This window comes from Solanum pennellii, chromosome 6 (genome assembly GCF_001406875.1).
Source record: "Solanum pennellii chromosome 6, SPENNV200".
NCBI classification, from domain to species: domain Eukaryota; kingdom Viridiplantae; phylum Streptophyta; class Magnoliopsida; order Solanales; family Solanaceae; genus Solanum; species Solanum pennellii.
The window spans coordinates 31,252,990-31,274,281 of record NC_028642.1 but is presented as its reverse complement, the minus strand read 5'-3'; the positions used below and the strand labels follow the sequence as shown (position 1 = coordinate 31,274,281).

Genomic DNA, 21,292 nt, shown 5'->3' with positions numbered 1-21,292 from the left:
CAACGTATATACAAACCGTATCAATTTATAGACCTCCCACATGAGTTTCACCCAAATAAAATACACATAACACTTCCAAACAGGCTAGGCCCCGTCAAGACACACTTGGACATCTTAAGGGCTAACTTCCGAACGCCTTGGGCGTTCTTGGACGTTTGACCTCCATGCATCACGAAAATCCAGATACCATATTTAAACATAATTATAACTCATTTTAAGACTTCATAAGATCATGACATACAAATATAAGCATGCTTAGACACATGAGGCACATAAGTGACTAGTCCTCGAACGTCTTGGTCGTCCCTTGACATTTGACTTCCAAATAACCTCAAACGTTACACACTACCTCTAAAAAATATTATAAGTTATTTTAGGAACATAAAACCTTAAGAAAAACATCTTAGGCTCTAGACAGACTAACTCATTTTGGGGGTCTTACATTAGCACCTAGTGAACTAAAGTGAGGAGTGTCTCTTCCCACATAGGGAAGGTAGGATCATTAATGTACTCTTGAGATTGGAGACAACAAATCATGTAGCATAAAGAGGGTTTCAACTATATCTCCTAGTTCTTGAACTATTTTGCCCCCATAGGAATACTAGCTAGTGGATTCACGTAGTTGCTGTGTTCATGTTTTGGTACTACCCTGGCTATTAGTACGCCTGCCTCTTGTATAGGGTTCCGTGACACCGGATTCAAAATTAGCTCATGTGGTCTATGTCGTTTAGGACGAGATATTCCTAAAAACGTAAAATAAACTAAAGATCAAACTCTAACTAAAAGGACTTAAAGGGTTTAGCTTATTCTAGGTAAGGGTATGAGACTCTACAAAAACATTGCACTACTTATCCTTGAAGGAAGTCTTAGGAGGATATTCTTGTGTATGAATACATTTATAATGGTACATTATATGCATATGATGAAATTTCACATTGTTGATACTATATGTTGTTTTGTGTCACTTATGAATATGTGTTGGTCTACATGGTAATGTCTGATAATATGTACTCTTAAATGCAATGCTATGTGAAGTGGGATGTTGGTCATGATTTTTGTTGGGTACTTAATTGAGTAAGGTTATGGGGATTTCCTAGGTCATTGCAAGTCACATCCGGGTTTAGCCCCTAGATGTAACCAACGTCGTCGTCCTTTAAGGACTATGACTAGCCTCTTAGTCTCATGTCATTTCATTCATAGGTTGAAAAAATGGAAAAATTTAAAACTCTCATTATAACTACTTGGATGTTTAATAGACCTCTACATACACATAATATATAATATTATCAAGTATACATAGACCCTTCGTATAGGAAGGCTAAATAGCCTTCTTCTTTTATTCCACATACACACATATAAAATTAAAAAATAGTCTCAAAGATCGTCTCATTTCATACCATCTAAATGATTATTACAATATGGGCACAGCCCTTACATCAATCTGACAAAACAACATATAGGTCATACAAAAGTATAGTACTCAATCTAAAAAGGAAGAAATGAAAGAGTCTTTAATCTCATAACAAGTCCGTAATTTAGATAATGTCATTGCCCTATGAATTTGAGGACCTACCCTACTTGGATTAAATGAATAATCCAAGCCTTCAACAATGTAGCCTTCCAAACTATTCAACGACCAGCGCCTACAAGGAAGAAAATGGGGTTAGTACTCCACATGTAATAAGTATGAGACATTATGCACATATACAAGCAAAACATGCTGAAAAGGGACTTTTCGTCAAAACATGCCATTTTAACCTTTTAAGAACCTAATGCAAAGCCAAGCAAGTCATATCAACCAGCCAAAACAGACTTATTAACTCAACAAGTATTACACATTCCAACATACTTAAAACCATGATTTACTATAAACAGATCATCAAGAAATAACATCACAAGAATGAATAAGAGTCAATCATATCATAATAAGAAAGTCAACAAGTGCAATGACCAAGCAAAGCCTCATAACCTTGCTCAACCAAGTCGACTTAACAAGAAAACATAACCAACGTCCAACTTAACAATATAGTACAACTACATATATCAAGAGGATAATCATCACCATATGTAGACATTTACATTGTAGCATCCACATATTATCATCATATACATCATTATCATATGCATACATAATATCAACTTCCTAAATCTTCCATCAAAGTTAACTAGTGCAAGGCATAGGTAGACTCCCATACCCCTACATAGCTAAGTTAAACCTCTCAAGTCACCTTAGTTAGTTTATACTTCATTTCTTTATTTATCTTTAGGGAACACTTTCCTTAACCAACAAAGACCACATAAGAAAAGTGTGGAATCCGGTGTTGTAAAATCTTACACCGATGAAAGGTGGTCTACCGGTCAAAGTAGAACCAAACCCAAACGTAGCTTTTTAGGTGAATCCACTAGCTAATATTCCTATGGGGGCAACATAGTTCAAGAAATAAGAGATAGTATATTACCTCTTGATACCAGTTGGTAGTTTGAGGCCTCCTCCTCTTATGGGAATCCATCAGATGAGTATTCCTCTTTGGGAAGTCAACATCTCATATATAACTACAACATCACCTCCCATTTTCAAGTTCACTCGGTGCGAAGCTAAGTCCCTTTATTCAAATGTCTTTAAGCCGTTAATTAACAATCATAGCTTTCTTTAGGTCACAGGGTCTATCCCTTGTATAATCATCATCATCAATAGCTCAATAAGAATTGTTTGAGTATAATCCATTCATAACAATTCATATAAGTGAGGTTAACAAATTGCATAACATGTCATAATAACTCACATTGGTATACATCACCATCTTTATGGCATTTACATCCTAATCAACCTCACAAACATAATCAAGATATTTCAATTCAATCATCATATCATCCTATAAATCTTAATACAAGGCATACTCCAATATAATATCATGACTTAACCACAATTAATCACAATTGGAAGTAAAGATAGAGATTCTAAGACTTACCAAGTCTTCCTCATAGTTCATCATCAAGGTCTTACCATCAAACCATAACTCAATCAACTAGGTGAATGACATCATAACACAATGATAAATAATAAGATAACAAGGCCAATTGCATTTCTATAACACACTTCAACAGTAAACATAGCTTAAGACAAGATACGTAGGCTAATATAACAATGTACTTCATAACCTAAATTACATCTCAAGAACTAGCATTATAGGCCTATAATTCATCTTAATTTATTTAAATTAACACTATAGGATAGTAATCTAATCAATAACAAAGTAAATTGAATGATCACAATACAATATAGGTCAAGATCACAACCTAGGGTTAGGGATTGAGGATCATGTTCTTCAATTAACACCAAACGATAATAATTGCCATAAACATGTTAAATTACATGTAAATCTATAACCTAAAGAAATCATCAACAACTCAATTCATTACTTCAATTTTGTAATTTATGAAACCCGTAAAAAATCTCAACTTTTGAAATCCATTTTGAAGGAACCCTTTGAGGAAAGAGTCTTAAAGGTTAATTAGATCCCATACCTTAATGTTTGATGATGAATTGATGGTAAATTTGTCCCTTTCCAGTCCACAAACCCTTATCTTTTCTAGTCTTCAATGGTGAGTCAAGTAAAGAGAGAAAGATGAGAGAAAGAAAGAGAGTTTATTTTGTGAGTTATAATTAGGTTAATTGCGTTTGGGGCCTATATATGTGATTTAAGTTAGTTAATTATTCTCCCATTAATCCATAACTAACCCCTAAACCACCTAATAATTTAAATGTCTTAACACTAAAATGTGCAGGAAAATCACCCCTTCACAGACGGAGCCCCACCGACGGGCCGTCTTTGAGTCTACAGACCTACCCCCTCTCGTCCTTCATCCATCGATGAGTTTAGAGACTTTGCAGGCGAGGGTCTTCAATGAATTGGATAAGTGTGGGACGACGGTGGAATCGATACCCCGTGGATCCACACACGGACCATAGATGTAACAACCCTAAAAATGGATAAGATAAGAAATGCTTAATGTGTCAAGAATACCTATGATTAGACCAGTATTCACACGGATTGTTGCGCGTAGAACCACACCTCGGAACCCTTGCTACGGCAAAGAGAACTAACTAGGGGAGTAAGTTGAGCTTGTAAAGGTTGAGTCCAACCATGTAGGGCTCTCGAATACGAAGATTTACTTGAAGGAGTCTTTACCGGACCTAAAAAGTGTACATCTTATATTTGGAGGGTCTAGGGGTAAAATGGTCTTTTTCTAGGCTAAGGTAGTATCGTAATTACCCTAAATATACAATTAATTATTTAATTAATAAGGTGGAGGTATATTTTTTGGGAGAGAGGGCCGAAATTGTGCTCTTGAAGTGAAGTCTTGCTTCACCCGGGTTCGAAATTAGGTGGAAGCAATGAATTAAAGTGATTTTTTATTTAAGCTATTGAATTAATGTAATTAGTTAATAATTATTATTCATTATATTATTTATAATAAAATAAAAATCAGATTTAAATAAACAAAACCTTATTGATTAAGTCCTAAAATTAGACTCCTAAGCCTCCTACAACTCCCACTCTCTCACGTTTATCTCTCCACTCTCACGCTCAATATCTCTTATTCTTTGTCACGTTCTTTATCTGCCTGAATAATATACAAAAGCAGAAAAATAAACCATGTTCTTCACCATTGAATAAGTAACACTAAATCACAAGAAAACAAACGTTAATCGCACACTAGGCTAAGGGAGGTTGCCATTCGAGTGGAGTTGATTGAGGAGGCTTAGACGTTTTCTTGGGTGAAGTTTTTGGGCAGAAAGTCAATATTTTAACGTCAAAAAGGTATGGGTTCTCTTCCCTCTTGGTCCTTTTCCCAAGAGACCCCCTAAGGTTCAGAAGAATCTATTCCAAAATCTAGGATCGTTCCGTGTTCCATGTCCTGGTCACTAGCTCCCATTGAATCATAGGTTGGTTATGTTTGCTGGTAGAAAATTAGGGATTAAACGTATTGTGATGATTTTGTGTTTATATGTATGTTTGGAATTATGTGACTTAGGTTGATGTTTCCGAAAATGTAAATACGTGTGTATGTGTGTGTTGCCGTAGCTATTGTTCATGGTTTAGGACTTGAAATGGCATGATAGTTCTTTATATTTCATTTGCACATGTTGATGTAAATGTGATGTTCATATGAATTGAATGTGGCTTATTTTAGGTATAATCTCTCGTCTAATCGAAACCATGAAAACACTCCTAAAACGTTCTAAATGAACTACAAAATTCCCCTAAGACCTAAGGTGTAACTTGATGAAAGGATGCTGAAAAATTAAAAGAAAATTTTCAGCATCTAGTGATGAATTTCAGTCAGCAAAGAGGGTTGAAAATGTAGAAAAAAATGAATTAAAACAAGTGAGGTCATGGAGGATTGAACCCGTGACCTCACAATGTTAAAAACCATGAAAATAAATAAGTAAAAAAGAAACGTGGTGAAGGGTATTCGAACCATGGTATTTGCTGGAAAATGTAACTTAAAAGAAAAAAAATGAAATGAGAGGAGAGGAATTCAAAACCACCACCTCTCAATCAGATTTAAGGAGGAGAATAAAAGAAAAATAAAGGGGGAGGCGTGTGAATCGAACCCACGACTTCTTAGGTAGATTATAAGGAGAATTAAAGAAAACTAAAGGGGGAGGCGTGTGGGAATAAAACCCAAACCTCTTAGGCAGATTAAGGAAGTGAATAAAAGAAAAATAAAGGGGGAGGCTTGTGGGAATCGAACTCACGACGTCTTAGGCAGATTTTAAGGAGGAGAATAAAGAAAATTAAATGGGGGAGGCGTGTGGAACTCGAACCCACGACCTCTTAGGTAAATTTAAGGATGAGAATAAAAGAAAAATAAAGAAAGGCTGTGGGGGTTTGATCCCACAACCTCATAGTCAGCTCGAAATAGACAAGGTGAAATAGATAAAAAAAAAATAAAAGGGGCTGTGGCGTTTTTATCCCACAACCCCTCACCCAAGAAAGAGAATTTTCAAAGGATAGAACTAAAAAGGAAATGGTGATGTTGGGGCTCGATCTAGTGTCCCAATGTCACGTGGAATGGAATTAAATAAAAAGAAAAATGTAAAGTGTTGCCAAGGGATTTTAAACCGGGTTCCCTTGCCCAAATTGCGTATTGATACATAAGTCATTCGTGAATTAAATATTCAAGAATAATGCTGCCTACTTAGATCGAAATCGAGATCTTGGCATACATAAAAGATGTATAAGTCCTATACTACATAATATTAGGAAGATATGAATCACTTAAACGAACGATGAATGAAGCCTCGTGGCTTCTATGTATAGACCCATAAGTCTAGGATACGTTCAAAAATAAGTAAGCCTAAGATGTATGTAATGGATTGATGTAACCCTATAAGGGTTAAGTATGAAGCTAAAACACACTAAATGGCCAAGTGCATTGGAACATAATGAAATGAACAATGAAATAATTAAATGAACAAATAAATGATGAAATGAACAATGAAATGATTAAACCCTAGAAGGGTTATATAAGAGTGAAACACACTAAATGGCCAAGTGCATTTGCATATGATGAAATGAACATTCACGAAAAATGGGTGAATAATTATGAAGAGCAAATGTGTTGTTGTTAATGAATGTGGTGACAACATGATATGTGGCTAATGTAAAATATGAGAGCAATCTCAAATTATCCTGAGTCAATGCTACCAAAACGTACTCACCTATGAGAGTGTAAAGTTATGAAGAGACCAGTCTCTATGAACACACTAATGAAAGTATTGAGATTAACACACTTAATAGTAATGATGAGATGAGAACATCTATTGAGATATGATGTCCTCATACTATAAGCCAACTTCCATGACGTATGAGTTGAATGTACTGGAACTTTATACTCACCACCGATAGACTAGCTATGAGCGGTGATGCCTTCTTTTGAGAAGGGTGGAGGTTCACATAACTCTCATGAGATGAGACTGTCCAGCATGCCGGGCATGAGTCTCCTTATATCTCCTAGTCTTCGAACCTATACTTTCAATATGGGGATCTGGCGGGGTTCAATTCCCATTTATGCTAGCATGTTTTGGGTCACTTTGGCCGGTGATTCCACCTCTTTTCGGTGTGGGGTTTTATGACACTGGATTTCATGATGCTCACATGATCTATGTCAGTTAAAGTTAAAGATCCCAATGAATGAATGAGGCCTACCTCAAATGATGCACATAATGAAACGAATGATACCAGAGGTATTAGGATAGGATAATCAAGAGTTGAGTTAAGACTCAAGTAATGACATTAGGTCATTCTTGGTCATTGCACATCGAACCTAATGAAAGCCTTAAACTACATCGTAGGTATACCTGTTGTTTACACTGCCCATGAATGAAATGAAATGAATTACATATGAATGAACGAGGCAGACTCTGTGTTTGCTAAAGCAGACTCCTTAGTTAAGGTCCCATATGTTGAGCCCTCATTTTGGGAATTATTAATATGAAGTCCGTGATTCCAAGGTGTCATGGCATATGAATAAATGATATGAACAACGTTGTGTGTTATATGAATTATGATATGTGCTATGTGTACGGTGTTTTGTGTTGTGTGCAAAATGTTATGTATGATGGTGCATGCTACTCTCACGGAATAACATTCCTAATCCAAATTTTGAAATCTCATAAACTTTCCTAATCCAAATTTGGAAAGTTCACCCACTTTCCTCATATCAATTTTGCAAGTCCATTGACTTGACCTTCTATAATCATGTTGCTAGGAAAGAGGTATTCTTACTCATGCATGTCCTTGGTGTGTGCTTGCATATACCCATAATTAGTACAAGTGTGTACTAACACTATACAACTCTAAACATTGAGGTGCAGGCACAGGTGGACGCTAGAGCTACAGGATCAATGTTGCAGCTATCCGGACGTCGAGCATTCATCTGGACTTGGTAGCTCTCATGCTTTCGGGGATGCTTTCCCATTTTCATTATAGCTTAGTTGTAGGATTGAACTAGTGGAGTATGTTCCACTAGCGTTTCTTTCCCGTTTTTGTTCAGACATTGTATTGGTGCCATTCTGGCAAGTACATCTTTATCGTTATAATAAATTGCTTCTTTTATTTGATGATCTTCATGTTAAATGGTTGATGGTTAAAAATTATATATGTAATAGAATGTTTAGTAAGCATGTTAGGAAAAAAGAGTAACAAAATTTCTGCTAAAATTAACCTAGATGAAGTAAGAATGACGTATGTAGGCTTGTCTGCGACCTTTGAGAGTTCAGCGACACCGCTCTCATTTGGGGTCTAGATTTCGGTCGTGGCAATAGCCTGCTCTTCCGTTGGTAAGTTCAAAGCTGTGCGGTACTGGTCTTTCACCAACAAGTCTAAGTATGGGACAACGGTGGCATCGACGCCTCATTAATTTACACACGGGCCATTGACTGCCTCGTCGATGCACACTGCATCAGGCAGTGTTTCCTCAACCTGCAGGGGTTCCTCCTCAAAGGCAGTTAGTCGGTCCTTGGGGAGTAGTACAAGGACTTTTCGACAGTGGAACAACTTAAACAACTATTAGCTACATTTTTACTTATTTCCATACATTTCAAAATCCTAAAGGTTAGTCAATTAGGCTAATGTATGCTAAAACCCCATTGAACCAACTTCCAAGACGTCATGGACGTTTTGGTTCATAAGCTTCCTAAATGACCTATATTCAATAAGATGGACTTAAAAACAGCAGTTATACCTTATGAGACCTGTGTTGGGCTTTACGACACATCTTGCATTTTCAAGGTGTTACATTATCATCCCCGATAGACTCTAAAATTCTTTTGAAGAAAGGAATAGACTCAAGACTAGTAGCCCAACCACTCAACAATATCAAATCAACATAAATCATATTATTTCAAAAATGCAGTTTCAAAACTCATACTACTACACGTAAGGATCAAATCACTTCATCATGAGGCATTTCCTTCTAAAAACACTTAAGAGCTCACTTACATTACACGAGTCAATTTGCACAAAGTTCAAGTTAACAACATGCTATATATCATTTCGTAAGACTCACCATATCTAAATGCACAAAATTACTCAAAACAAGCAAAAAACAAAATTTCTAGTCTAAAGCACCAATTTCACTGTAACCTCACTCTGAAGTACTCAAAAAAGCACATTTTGCAAATTTTCACCCAAAAATCAAGAAACTTCCGTCACATCCAGGTTTACCCCCTAGACGTAATCGGCATCTTCGTCCTTTTCAAGGACTATGACTAGCCTCTTAGTTCATATGATTACATTCATAGGTTGAAAAAATGCAGAAAAAATTCAAAAAATTTTCTTTCTCTACTTAGAGGTTTACATTGACCTCTACATACACATAATATATATTCATATTTAGTATACATATACTCCTAATATAGGAAGGTTACATATCCTTCTACCTTTATTTAACATATATATATATATAAATATAGAAATAGTCTCAAAGATTGTCTCGTCTCATACCATCTAAACGAATGTCACAATATGGGCATAGCCCTTACATCAATTCAACAAGATCATGTATAGGTCATACGGAAGTACAATATTCAAATAAAAAGGAAAGGAATGATAGAGGCATTAAGCTCATAACAAAGTCCAAATCTAGAAGATGGCATTGACCTCAAAAGTTGACGACCTACCATACTTGGATGAAAGGAAGATTACAAGCCTTCAACGTTATTGCCTTCCAAACTCTTCAACGACCGGAACCTAAAATTCTTAGGATAAGGGAATAAAATAGGGTTAGTACTCCACATGTACTAATCATGAGACCTTGTGCACATACACAAGCAAAACATGCTAAAAAGGGACTTCTATCAAAACATGCTATTTTACCCCTTTTTGGGCTTAATGAAAAGCCAAGTAAATCATAATAACTAACCAAACATTATTACTATCTCAACAAGTAACACTTATCCTAAAACACTTAGAATCATGAGTTACTACAACCCTAACATAAAGGATTAATATCAGGAGAAAGAATAAGAGTTAAACATATCATAATAATCAAGAGAACTACTAACAAGTTATTATCAAGTAAAAAAATGCAATGAGCAAGCAAAGTCCCATAACATCACTCAATCAAGTCTCCTAAACAAGAAAACATGACTAATGTCAAACTTTACATATCATAACATTCAGACTTATATTTCATCTTACATTGTCATTACGGACCAAGGCATATTCATAAATGAACTAATCAACATATAGTATCAACAATATGGCATTGTCAACATATATATACATCCTAACATAAATATAAAGAACATCCTTCTAAGATTCCCCTCAAGACTAACTAGTGTAATGTCTAAGTAGAGTCCCATACCCCTACCTAGACTAAGCTAGACCCCTTAGGTTATCCATGTTAGAGTTCAAGTCCTTTAATTCGTTTTAACTTATGAGGACATCTTTCTCTAACCGACATAGACCACATGAGCTAGTGAGGAATCCAGTGTCATAAAACCCTACACCGAAAGAAGGTGAACTACTTCCCAAGGTAGTACCAAAACGTAAAACATAGCAACTACGTGAATCCACTAGCTAGTATTCCTATGGGGGCAACATATTTAAAGAACTAGGATATTTAGTTGGGATCCTCTTTATGCGCCATGCATTATGATCTCCAATATCAAGAGAGATGTAGTGCTCCTATCTTCCCTATGTGGGAAGGGACACCCCTCTCTCCAGTTCACTCGGTGCTAAGTTAGAGTCCCGTTTTGAAATGTCTTTATGCCTTTAATTATCAGTCATAATTTAATTTAGGCCATAGGGTCTATCCCTTGTATTATCATCATCATTAATAGCTCAATAAGAATTTCATGAGTATAGTCCTTTCATCACAATTCATATAAGTAAGGTTAACACATTACATAGCATTTCATAATAAGGCACATTGGTATTTATCACCATCCTTATAACATTTACATTCTAATCAACCTCACAACAAAAATCAAGATATTTCAATTCAATCATCATACCATCCTATCAATCCTTATAAAAGGACCTTAATTGAAATATTATAGCATGTATAGGTAGTGTGTTGAGTTTTGTGGAGTTTGGAGGTAAAAAGTCCAAGAACGTTCATGACGTTCTAAAGATATGCCTGACCTTGTGCATGTATGCATGTTTCGTTGAGTTTTACGTGTTTGTTTTGTATGAAATTTATGTGAGAGGTGCTAAACTCATAGACGATCATATTTTTGGCTGGAAAGGTCTAGGAAATTATACCCAAGGAGCATTCACGGGTTCTTGAGGAAGGACCGAAAAACTGTTGGCAAGGCTGTCCCAGGGAGACCCCAAACGACGGAGCCGTCGATGACTCGTAGGCCTGTTGACGCCCAGTCAATGGGTGTGTTGATGGGGACTTGTTCTAGGGGAAGGAAGAGAGTCTTTTCAAGTTTATGAACCCACAGACGATTGCCTACATGGCATGTTAGTGGTGAATTGTAAATTCATCCCACTTCTAAATTGATGTATTAGAGGTTTATTAAGGGTATATTGGGTATTTTAAAAAAATATATAAGTGTTTAAAAATTAGAATATTTCATTCACCCAAATCAAAATCCAAAATCCCTTAGAATTCTCTCAAAGACTCCATTGAAGTTCAAATTGAAGAAACAACTTGGTGTGGCGTTTTGAGTGGAAATTATTCATCAAAGTGAATAATTATCATCCTTGAGGTATGGCTTTTGATCCTTGAAGCTTGTTTTATTAAGGATCCCAACTCACAAGATGATTTCTAAAGTTGAATTCTCCGATTTCATGATTCTACCATGGGTTCTTGCATAAATAATTTCTAAACACTGAATTATGATCTAATTGATATTGAATTGATAATTCTAATCTAAATTACGTATGAACCAATGAATTGGACTAACCCTAGATTTGACTTATTTTTTGGGTTACTTGATATTTTTCTAATGTTGATAAATTCTTATATAGTTTTTTATAGACTTTCTAATGATGTAATAATTGTAGTAAATTTATATCTAGGTTGTTTTAGCTTTATGAAGTTACATTGAATTAACCTAGTTAATTGATTATTGTAGTTTTTATGTTGAATTGTTGGTAATCTCTTTAGGTAAGGGTCTTGTATTATCGAATTTAGTAGGTTGACTTTGCATTGAAGTGTTGAGCATGATGTGGGGGTATGATCCCCTATATCACTTAGTTTGATGTTGTTTATACTTGAATTCTATTGTGATTGGTATGGTCCACTTATGGTGGCGATGTTATGTGCTTTACTTGCAAATGATGTGGCTTTGTCGGCGTTACTTTATGCAATATGATTATTATGGCCTATTGGCAACTACTTGAAGTAATATGACTATTTGTGTAGTTTCATTATGTGAAGCATGACAATATCTATCTACATGTGAAGTCATATATTTATTCTTCTATTCATGTTGTTTTAGATGATCATGTAAGACTATGACTTTGACATTATGAGTATAGTGTTAGGCTTGAGTCTTGGTTATTCATTCTTGGCTATATTAATAATGTGGAATATATTAATGATGTTATGATAGATATAGGATGACTTGAAGATGTTAGGTTGTTTCCTATGTGATTCTATAATTACTTGCATTGTGACTTAAAGGTAAAGTATGTGGTATCTTGTCTTGGTTGACTTGTGTCCCTTGCTTGATGTATATATGATTATGATTATTTGATGTGTTGATTTAGGGTGTTAAAACTCTTCGTCTTGAATGTATGAATGACATGTGACCTTAAATGAACTTATGAGAGTCTTTTATGTGAAAACCTTGACTTAAGGGTAAGGTTAAGATTGTTGAAATTGTAAGCCGTAATGGTATACTTCAAAGTAAAGGAATGATGGACTTAAGCTTAGTTTTCTGGAACCACATCATATTAATCATTAGGGAAGTCATCATGAGCTTTTTCTCCATTATAAAGTAGCCCTAGTGGACCTTCTTTGGTAGGGTAAATGTGATTGGGTTATGAACTAGTTATGGAACCCTTTTATGTGAACCTAATGTATGAATTACTTTACGAGAATGAAGACTAGCACCGAGTGAGTATGGTAAGGGAAAGTAGTTCTAGTTAAGTATGAGACTAGATTACAAAGTATGCCATTTGTATTCCTTAACCATGTGCCTACATGGAATGTGTATAAGTTCTACCATTAGAAAGTAGAACAACTTCATCGGAGTAGGATAGAACTCCGGATTCCATGTCTTGCTCTCATGGTCTATCTCGGTATTGCCTATTATCATCATATGGAATACCTATTCACATTAGAGAAGTTTATGAGGTTTAGGTGGTGGTATGGGATGCTATCTAGACATTGCACAATATACTTTGAAGATGTTATTTTGAGTTCCTAGATCTTTTCCAAGACCATTATTTGAATGTCCTTTATGTGGTGTATGAGTCTTAATGAACTAATGAACTAATGACTTATGTTAAGGATTATGTAAATGAATAAGTACCTAATCTAAAGTGACTTAAGCATTCCTTAGCTAAAGTGTGAAAGGAGACATAAGGGATGATCCTTAATGTCTTATCTTGTGAAGTCTTGAGGATGATTCTAGTTAGGTAAGTTGGTTGATTTTATGGACATGATCTAAGCCTTAGGTAATCTTAAGGACTATTTAGGTAATATCGAAGAGGTCACTATGGACGTTATCTTTTGTATTTACTTAAGAAGGTCTTTTGATTGCCTTTGGAAAGCAGAATGTCATATCACCTATGTGTTGGTGTATTATGTGAGCAAGATTCTATCTTAGGGAGTGTATAGGATCTCTTAAGTGTGTGTGTAAGGGATTGTATGGGCGGTCGCTTCACAACTCACTCAATTTAGACTTAGAGTTCACCTTGGGTAGAAGAATCTTACCTTGATGTTCATGATACTTTCTAAGTGTGTATGTGACTCATTATAAGTAATCCTAAGGTCGTTTAGGGATACCTAGAGAGGGTGTATGGGCGGTCTCTCTTTGTGTGACTTATGTGAATCTTAGGATAGCTTTGAGTGAGAAAATTACGTGCTAAAAGGTGTCTAAAGTAAAGCTTAAGCAATTAACTGTAACAATTATTTTAGTCAATGTACAGTGAAAGCACCTCACTGTTAAGTGGGTTAAAAATTATGATTTGTTCTTTAAATATTTCCTTATGTGTTTCTTAGTTGTTAAATGTTGTTCTTATTATTATTATAGTATTAAATTTAAATGAAAAGATGCATATTTCCAATAAATGTCTATTTTCATGATTTTTATGCATAATGTCATACTTAGTACATGTGGTTGTACTAATTCCATGCTTTTATTTATCTATATAGTTCTTGGTAGGTGAGGATCTTTAAGAAGTGAAGACTTGGTCTTAGAAAATTGTTCAAGTCAAGTTTAAGTATGTCCTCACTTGACTATAGGGTATATATGTCTTTTATGTTTTCATTCGAAGTATTGTAATAGACTAAGTATTTCTATATTCATATTTTGAAGTATGAGCCGTGTACCAAATATTCTAGTGTCTTAAGATAATAAGATTGAGACTTAGTATTTGTTATTACTTTTATATGAAAGAAATTTTGATGACTATATTATGTTTTGCAAAAAGTTTTAATTCCGCACTACTCTTCACTATGTTTATGCGATGATTGATATGAAAAGGCTTGTATAAAACCTTCGAGAGGTCAAGTACGCCGGTTACAATCCGAGATTGTACCGTAACTTCTAGGGTGTGGTCTTGGAATATGACAAGCTTGGTATCTCAGCATAGGTTAGTGAAAGTAGTCTTAGGAATCGAAAAGTCTCAAAAAGTCACGTCTAGTATAGTCTTAATCATCGGTGTAAGCCCCGACACATCTATGGGCGAGAGGCTATAGGACGATAGAGTTTTCCTTCTTTTCTACTCCTATGTCATACGGTATAGTAAATGTTATGACTATCCTTCTTATGAGTTTCCTTGTGTTTTATAGGAAATAAATACTAGAAAGATGGCCGCTAGAAGGTAGGAAGAGGAGAGGGTGAATGAGGAGATTGCTCCTCAAGTTGAGCAAGTTGAGAAAGTTCCTCAAGGTTTGAAAAGATTCAAAGGTGCTAAAGGTGCTCAAGTACCTCCCCAAGGTGATCCTATTCCTAATGTAGAAGGAGGTATTGAGGTTCCGGAGATGTCTAATAGGGAGATTAGAGAGGCTTTGATTTCTATAGCCCGAGCCGTGACTATGCAAGCTAATTTGATTATGATGCCTAGGGTTGTGGAGAGCATTATGACATCTAGGTTGAGAGATTTGTAAGGATGAATCCTCCTATCTTTCTTGGCTCTAAAGAAAATGAGGATACGAGTTTCTTGATGGTGTGTACAAAATTTTGACCCTATGGGGTTTACATCAACGGAGAAGGAGGATTTGGCTTCATATCAATTGAGAGATGTTTCTCAAATATGGTATACTCAATGGAAGGATAAAAGGCGGGGTGAAGCGGGTCCTATTGTGTGGGAAGAATTCAAAGAAGCTTTTCTTTGTATGTACTTTCCCTAGAGAGTAAAGAAATGAAGGTGGAGGAGTTTATTAATCTCAAGCAAGGCAATATGAGTGTTGAGGAGTAGTCTTTGAAATTATCAACTTTTTCTAGGTATTCCCCATCTCTTGTATCAAATCCAAGAGATGAAATGAGTTGTTTTGTAACAGGAGTAGCCGACTTAGTGGTGGAAGAATGTCGTACCGCTATGTTTCATGATGATATGACCCTAGCGAGACTCATGGTGTATGCACAAATAATTGAATAGTTTAAACTTAGGAGGATTGCTAGAAGCTTGAAAAGGAGTGGCGCTAATGATCAAGAGAAAACTAGGTTTAAGAAGAAGGTTCAATCTCAAGGAGAATCTAGGAGTGCTAAGTTCAAGGTTGAGAAAGGAGGTGGTTCCAAGGATGGCAATCCTACTTGTGAAAAGTGTGGAAAGAAACATTATGGTGAGTGTCTATTGGGTACCAGAAGTTGCTTTGGTTGTAGTAAAGATAGGCACAACGTGAGAGATTGTCCTATGATTGATTCTAGAGGGAAAGAGGGTAAGCAAGTTGCTTCTAGTGTTCCGAAGGATGATACTTTAACAAACAGGCATTTCTATGCACTCCGTTCTAGAGTGGAGAAGCCGGATGAGAAGAACAGTGATGATGATGTCGTTAAAATCTTTTTTCTTATTGTGATATGAGTTCCTTCTAAGTTTGGAAGTATAGTTAGAATTATGCTAGAAGTGTTGCTTGTGAATGGTGTTTAGGAGTTTGGTTGAAATTGAATTTCATTAACTTCTTGCATTGTGTATTTTATGAAGTTATGATTATGTTGTAAGATGTGTTTATATGATGTTACTATGCATATTAGCATGTTTATATAATTGATTGCCTAAAATTTGTTTTTTGAAAAAAATTTGTAAAATCACCTTAACCTTAGAAACATTTCACGGTAATATTTTTTAAAAAATGACTATTTGATTTTCTTGTCTAAATTTGATGTAATGGGGTTAGAATTGATGTATATAAGTACGATGTTGAATATAACACGAGTTTTTACTGTTTGGATTGAAGCATGTGAGTTATGTAGCATAATGAGTTATAGAATTGTGTGCTAGCTTCTTGTTGTGTTGTGAATATCTTGACTATGTGAAGTTGATATTTTCTTCTTGGTTATGTGTTGTATGTTTTGGTTATGTGCTGTTAGTTGAGTCTTTATGTCACAACTCGAAACCATACCCCAGAAGTAGGGGTACAATCTTGGATTGTAACCGGAGTCGTCGAACTCTCGGAGTTCTTAGACAAGCCTCTTTCATATCATTCAATGCATATACATAGTGAAAAGTAGTGTGGAATTAGAAATTTTCACGAAACATAATAGTCTTCGAAATTGCTTTCATATAATAGAATAAGAAATACTAAGTCTCAATCTCATCATCTTAAGACACAAGAATACTTGGGACACGGCCCATACTTCAAAATACGAATATAGAAATACTTAGTGTAGTACAATACTTTGAATGAAAACATAAAAGACATATATGCCCTCGAGTCAAGTAAGGACATCCTTCAATTTTTCTAGAACAATATTCTAAGTCCAAGTCTTGACTTCTCAAAGCTCCTCACCTACCAAGAACTATATACATAGAAGTATGGATTTAGAACAACCACATGTACTAAGTATGGCTATATGCATAAAAATCATGAAAACGGACTTTATTGGAAATATATATCTTTTCATTTTTCAAAACATATTTAATCATAATAACATCATAAATCAATTTAGAAACACATAAGATACTTCTTGCATGTATTTTCTCACTTAAAAGTCATTCTAAGATTCACTTAAGTCACACAAATAGAGACTGCGCATACACCCTCTCTAGATGTGCCTAAACGACCCTTAAGATTATCTTTAATGATTCACATACACACTTAGAATGTATCACGAACATCAAGGTAATATTCTTTTACCAAAGGTGAACTCTAAGTCTCACTTGAGTGAGTTGTGAAGTGACCGCCCATACAATCCCTTACACACACACATAAGAGATCCTACAGACTCCCTAAGATAGATTCATGCTCACTAAGTCACCAACACATAGATGATACGACATTCTCTTCCCAAAGGCTATCAAAAGATCTACTTAAGAAAATCAAGAATATAACGTCCATAGAGACCTTTCAAGATTACCTAAATAATCCTTTAGACTACCAAAGTCTTAGATCATGTCAACAAAATCAACCAACTTCCCTAACTATAGTCATCCTCAAGACATCAAAAGACAAGACATGAAGAGATCATCCCTTATGCCCTCTTCACACTTTACCTAAAGAATTCTTAAGTCACTTTAGATTAGGTACTCATTTATTTACATACTCCTTAACATAAGTCTTTAGTTCATTAGTTCATTAAGACTCATACATCACATAAAGGAAAGTCAAATAATGGTGTTGAACAAGACCTAGGAACTCCACATAACACCTTCAAAGTCTATTGTACAATTTCCAGATTGCATCCCATACCTCCACCTAAACTCCATAAACTCCTCAAATTCTAATAGGTATTTGATATTATGAGGATAGGCAATAACCGACATAGACCATGATGGCAATACATGGAATCTGGAGTTCTATCCTACTCCGATGAGGTTGTTGTACTTGCCAATGGTAGAACTTAGACACATCCCATGTAGGCACATGGTTAAGGAATATGAAGGGTATACTTTGTATTCTAGTCTTATACTTAACTAGAACTACTTTCCTTACCATATTCACTCGGTGCTATCCTTAGTTCATTTATATCAATTCTCACTGAGGTTCATATAAAAGGGTCTCATATCTAGTTCATGACCCAATTACATTAAACCAACCAAAGCAAGGTCCACTACGGCATATCTCACTATGGCAACAAGAAGCTCATGATGACTTTCCTTAGTGTTAATATTATGTCGTTCTTGCAAACTAACCTTAAGTCCATTATTCCTTTACTTTGAAGGATACCCTTAAGGATTACACTACAATCAATCTTAACCTTACCCTTAAGTCAAGGTTTGCACGTAAGAGACTCTCATAACATCATTTAAAGTCACATGTCATTCATACATTCAATACTAAGAGTTATAACACCCTAAACAAAGGCATCACATATTCATAACCACATATATACATCAAGGAAGTGACACAACTCAACCAATATAAGACACCACATACTTCACTTTTGAATCATAATGCAAGTCATTCTAGAAACAGCTAGAAACAATCTAATATCTTCAAGTCATTCTATATATCTTCATAACATAATTAATATACTTCACATAAACTCATAATGTCAAGTAAGAATAACCAAGACTTAACCTAACACTATACTCATAATGTCAAGTCAAAGTCTAACATGATCACTTAAGGCAACATAACTAGAAGAATACATATATGACTATATAACTTCACATGTAGATAGACAATATCATGCTTCACATAATCAAACTACACAATAGACACATAACTTCAAGTAGTTTCCAATAAGTCCATGCTCATAATATTGCATAAAGTAATGCCGACAAGGCCAGGTCAATTGCACGTAAAACACATAACACCGCCACCATAAGTGGACCATACCAATCACAATAGAATCGAAGTATAATTAATATCAAATTAAAAAAATCCAAGCATCATACCTTCATTCCCTTATTCACACTTCAATTTAATGCTAAATCGTCCAATTCAATATCACAAGGCCCTTACCCAAGGCCATAACCAACAATTCAAGCAATAATCATAAAATCCAATGAAATCTCTATAAATTCAGTCTAGGTTTAACAATATAGGATCAATTAGATAAAAATTGAATATATACCTTATATCATTAGAAAGCCCATAAGAAACTATATAACAATTCAACAATATTAGCTTAATATCAAGTAACCCACATTATAGTAAAAAAATTGGGTTCATCAATTTACATGGGTTCATAGGTAATTTATTTTAAAATATTCAATACAATATCAATTAGATAATAATTCAATGTTTAGAAATCATTTATGCAAGAACCCATGGTAGAATAATGAAATTGGACAATTCACTTTAGAAAAACTTTGAAAAACACCTTGAGAGTTGGGCTCATTTATGAAACGAGTTTCAAGGATCAAAATCCATAACTCAAGGATTATAATTCTTCACATTGATGAAAAAATTTGACATAAAAACCCCTCAGCAAGCTGCCTCTTATAGTTGGACTTTAATGGAGGTTTTGGGATACTTTCTAAGTGTTTTTGTTTTATGATTTAGAACAAGGAGGTCTTCAATGTTAATAAAACGTCCATAACTTAACTTAGGAGTGGGTGAATTTACCAATTCACCCCTAATTTGGAAGCCGCACCTGCGCAGGAACAGGTCGTGTGACGCCTTCCCTTGACGGGCCATCATAGCCATGACGGAGCGTCACAGCCCTACGTGTTTGGCTACAGTAGCTTGACAATCTTCCTTTCTCTCCAATGGTTAAGTCCCCATCAAAAACCTTTGACGGGGCATCAAAAGGCCTACGAGCCATTGACTGCTCCATCGATTGGGGTCTTCCTGGGACTGCTATTCTAACAGTTTTGGGTCCTTCCTCAAGGACCCTTAGATGGTCCTTGGGGATAATTTCCCGGACGTTTCAAACCCAAGTATTATCGTCAATAACTTTAACATATCTCACACACATTTAATCCAAAATGAACACGTAAAACTCAACGAAACACGTGTAGACATACAAGGTCGACTCAAGCCATATATTTCGAACGGCTTAGACGTTCTTGATCGTTTGACCTTCAAACTTCATGAAACTTTAAAAACTTCGTGTGCATACCATAATAAATCAATTAAGGACCTTAAAACACCATGAAACACACATAAACACATAGAACCTCATTTTAGATATTTAGATGACTTAGTCGTCAAACGTCTTAGTCGTCCCTTGACGTTTTAATTCCAACACACCTAAAACTTTAGGTACTGTCTCTATACCATATATTAGATATTCTAGGATACTAAAACATCAATAAAAACTTTTTATTCTCATGTATCATTGGCTTATGAAGTCCTTATGTGATTAATATTGATGTTTATAAGCAGTATGTTGAAGAATATCCATGAAATATTATTGTTAGATGACCTCAGAGTGATACATTATAATAAGTACACTTGAGAGTTACTTGGGATGTTACATAGTAAAATATGAAAAAACTCATTGTAAATGCTCTTATTGTGAATGAAAATGAGGTTACTGTAAAGTGGTCTTAAATGTGCTTTAATGAAACGAATGGTTTAATGTGTTATTATGAGTAGTATCAATGTTTACATGATGTATGTGAATTATATTGTGCTTAATGTGCCTATGTTCATGAAGTTACAAAAAATATATGTTGCATGATTTCAATAGAAATATCCTCTTTAAATGCATGTTTTTTCATGATTGCATTACTTAGTGCATTCTTGTACTAATATCATTCTTCTTAATTTTTTTACTAAAAGTGTAGGTGTTGATGACTAGAGGATATCTCCTAAGGGAATAGATTTGATAGATCTCCCAAATTCAAGTAATGCAACCCTTATCATTCAAGGGTTGCCTATGTCAAGATGTTTCATTAAGATGATGTAATAGTTAGATTATATTTTATGTTGTTGTTTAAAGGTTGTATGCTTATTCTATTCTATTGAGTGGTCTTAAGTTGGCAGAGAGACTTAGAGACCGCTTATATACTTATGGTATTATATATATATATATATATATATA

The 21,292-nt window shown here is 35.1% G+C and overlaps 1 protein-coding gene across 1 annotated transcript; it reads left to right on the top strand.

Annotated features, from left to right (window-relative positions):
- The first annotated feature begins 15,387 nt into the window (after window positions 1–15,387).
- LOC107022259 lies at window positions 15,388–16,220 on the top strand. Its single transcript, XM_015222924.1, has 2 exons — window positions 15,388–15,455; window positions 15,809–16,220. The coding sequence occupies exons 1-2, from the start codon at window positions 15,388–15,390 to the stop codon at window positions 16,218–16,220; spliced, it is 480 nt and encodes a 159-aa protein (XP_015078410.1).
- The last annotated feature ends 5,072 nt before the right edge of the window (window positions 16,221–21,292 follow it).

Coding starts and splice junctions, on each gene's coding strand:
- LOC107022259 (XM_015222924.1), top strand. CDS start 15,388: ATGGGGTTTACATCAACGGAGAAGGAGGATTTGGCTTCATATCAATTG. Junction 15,456..15,808: donor AGAGATGTTTCTCAAATATG/GTATACTCAATG, acceptor GTTTAAACTTAG/GAGGATTGCTAGAAGCTTGA.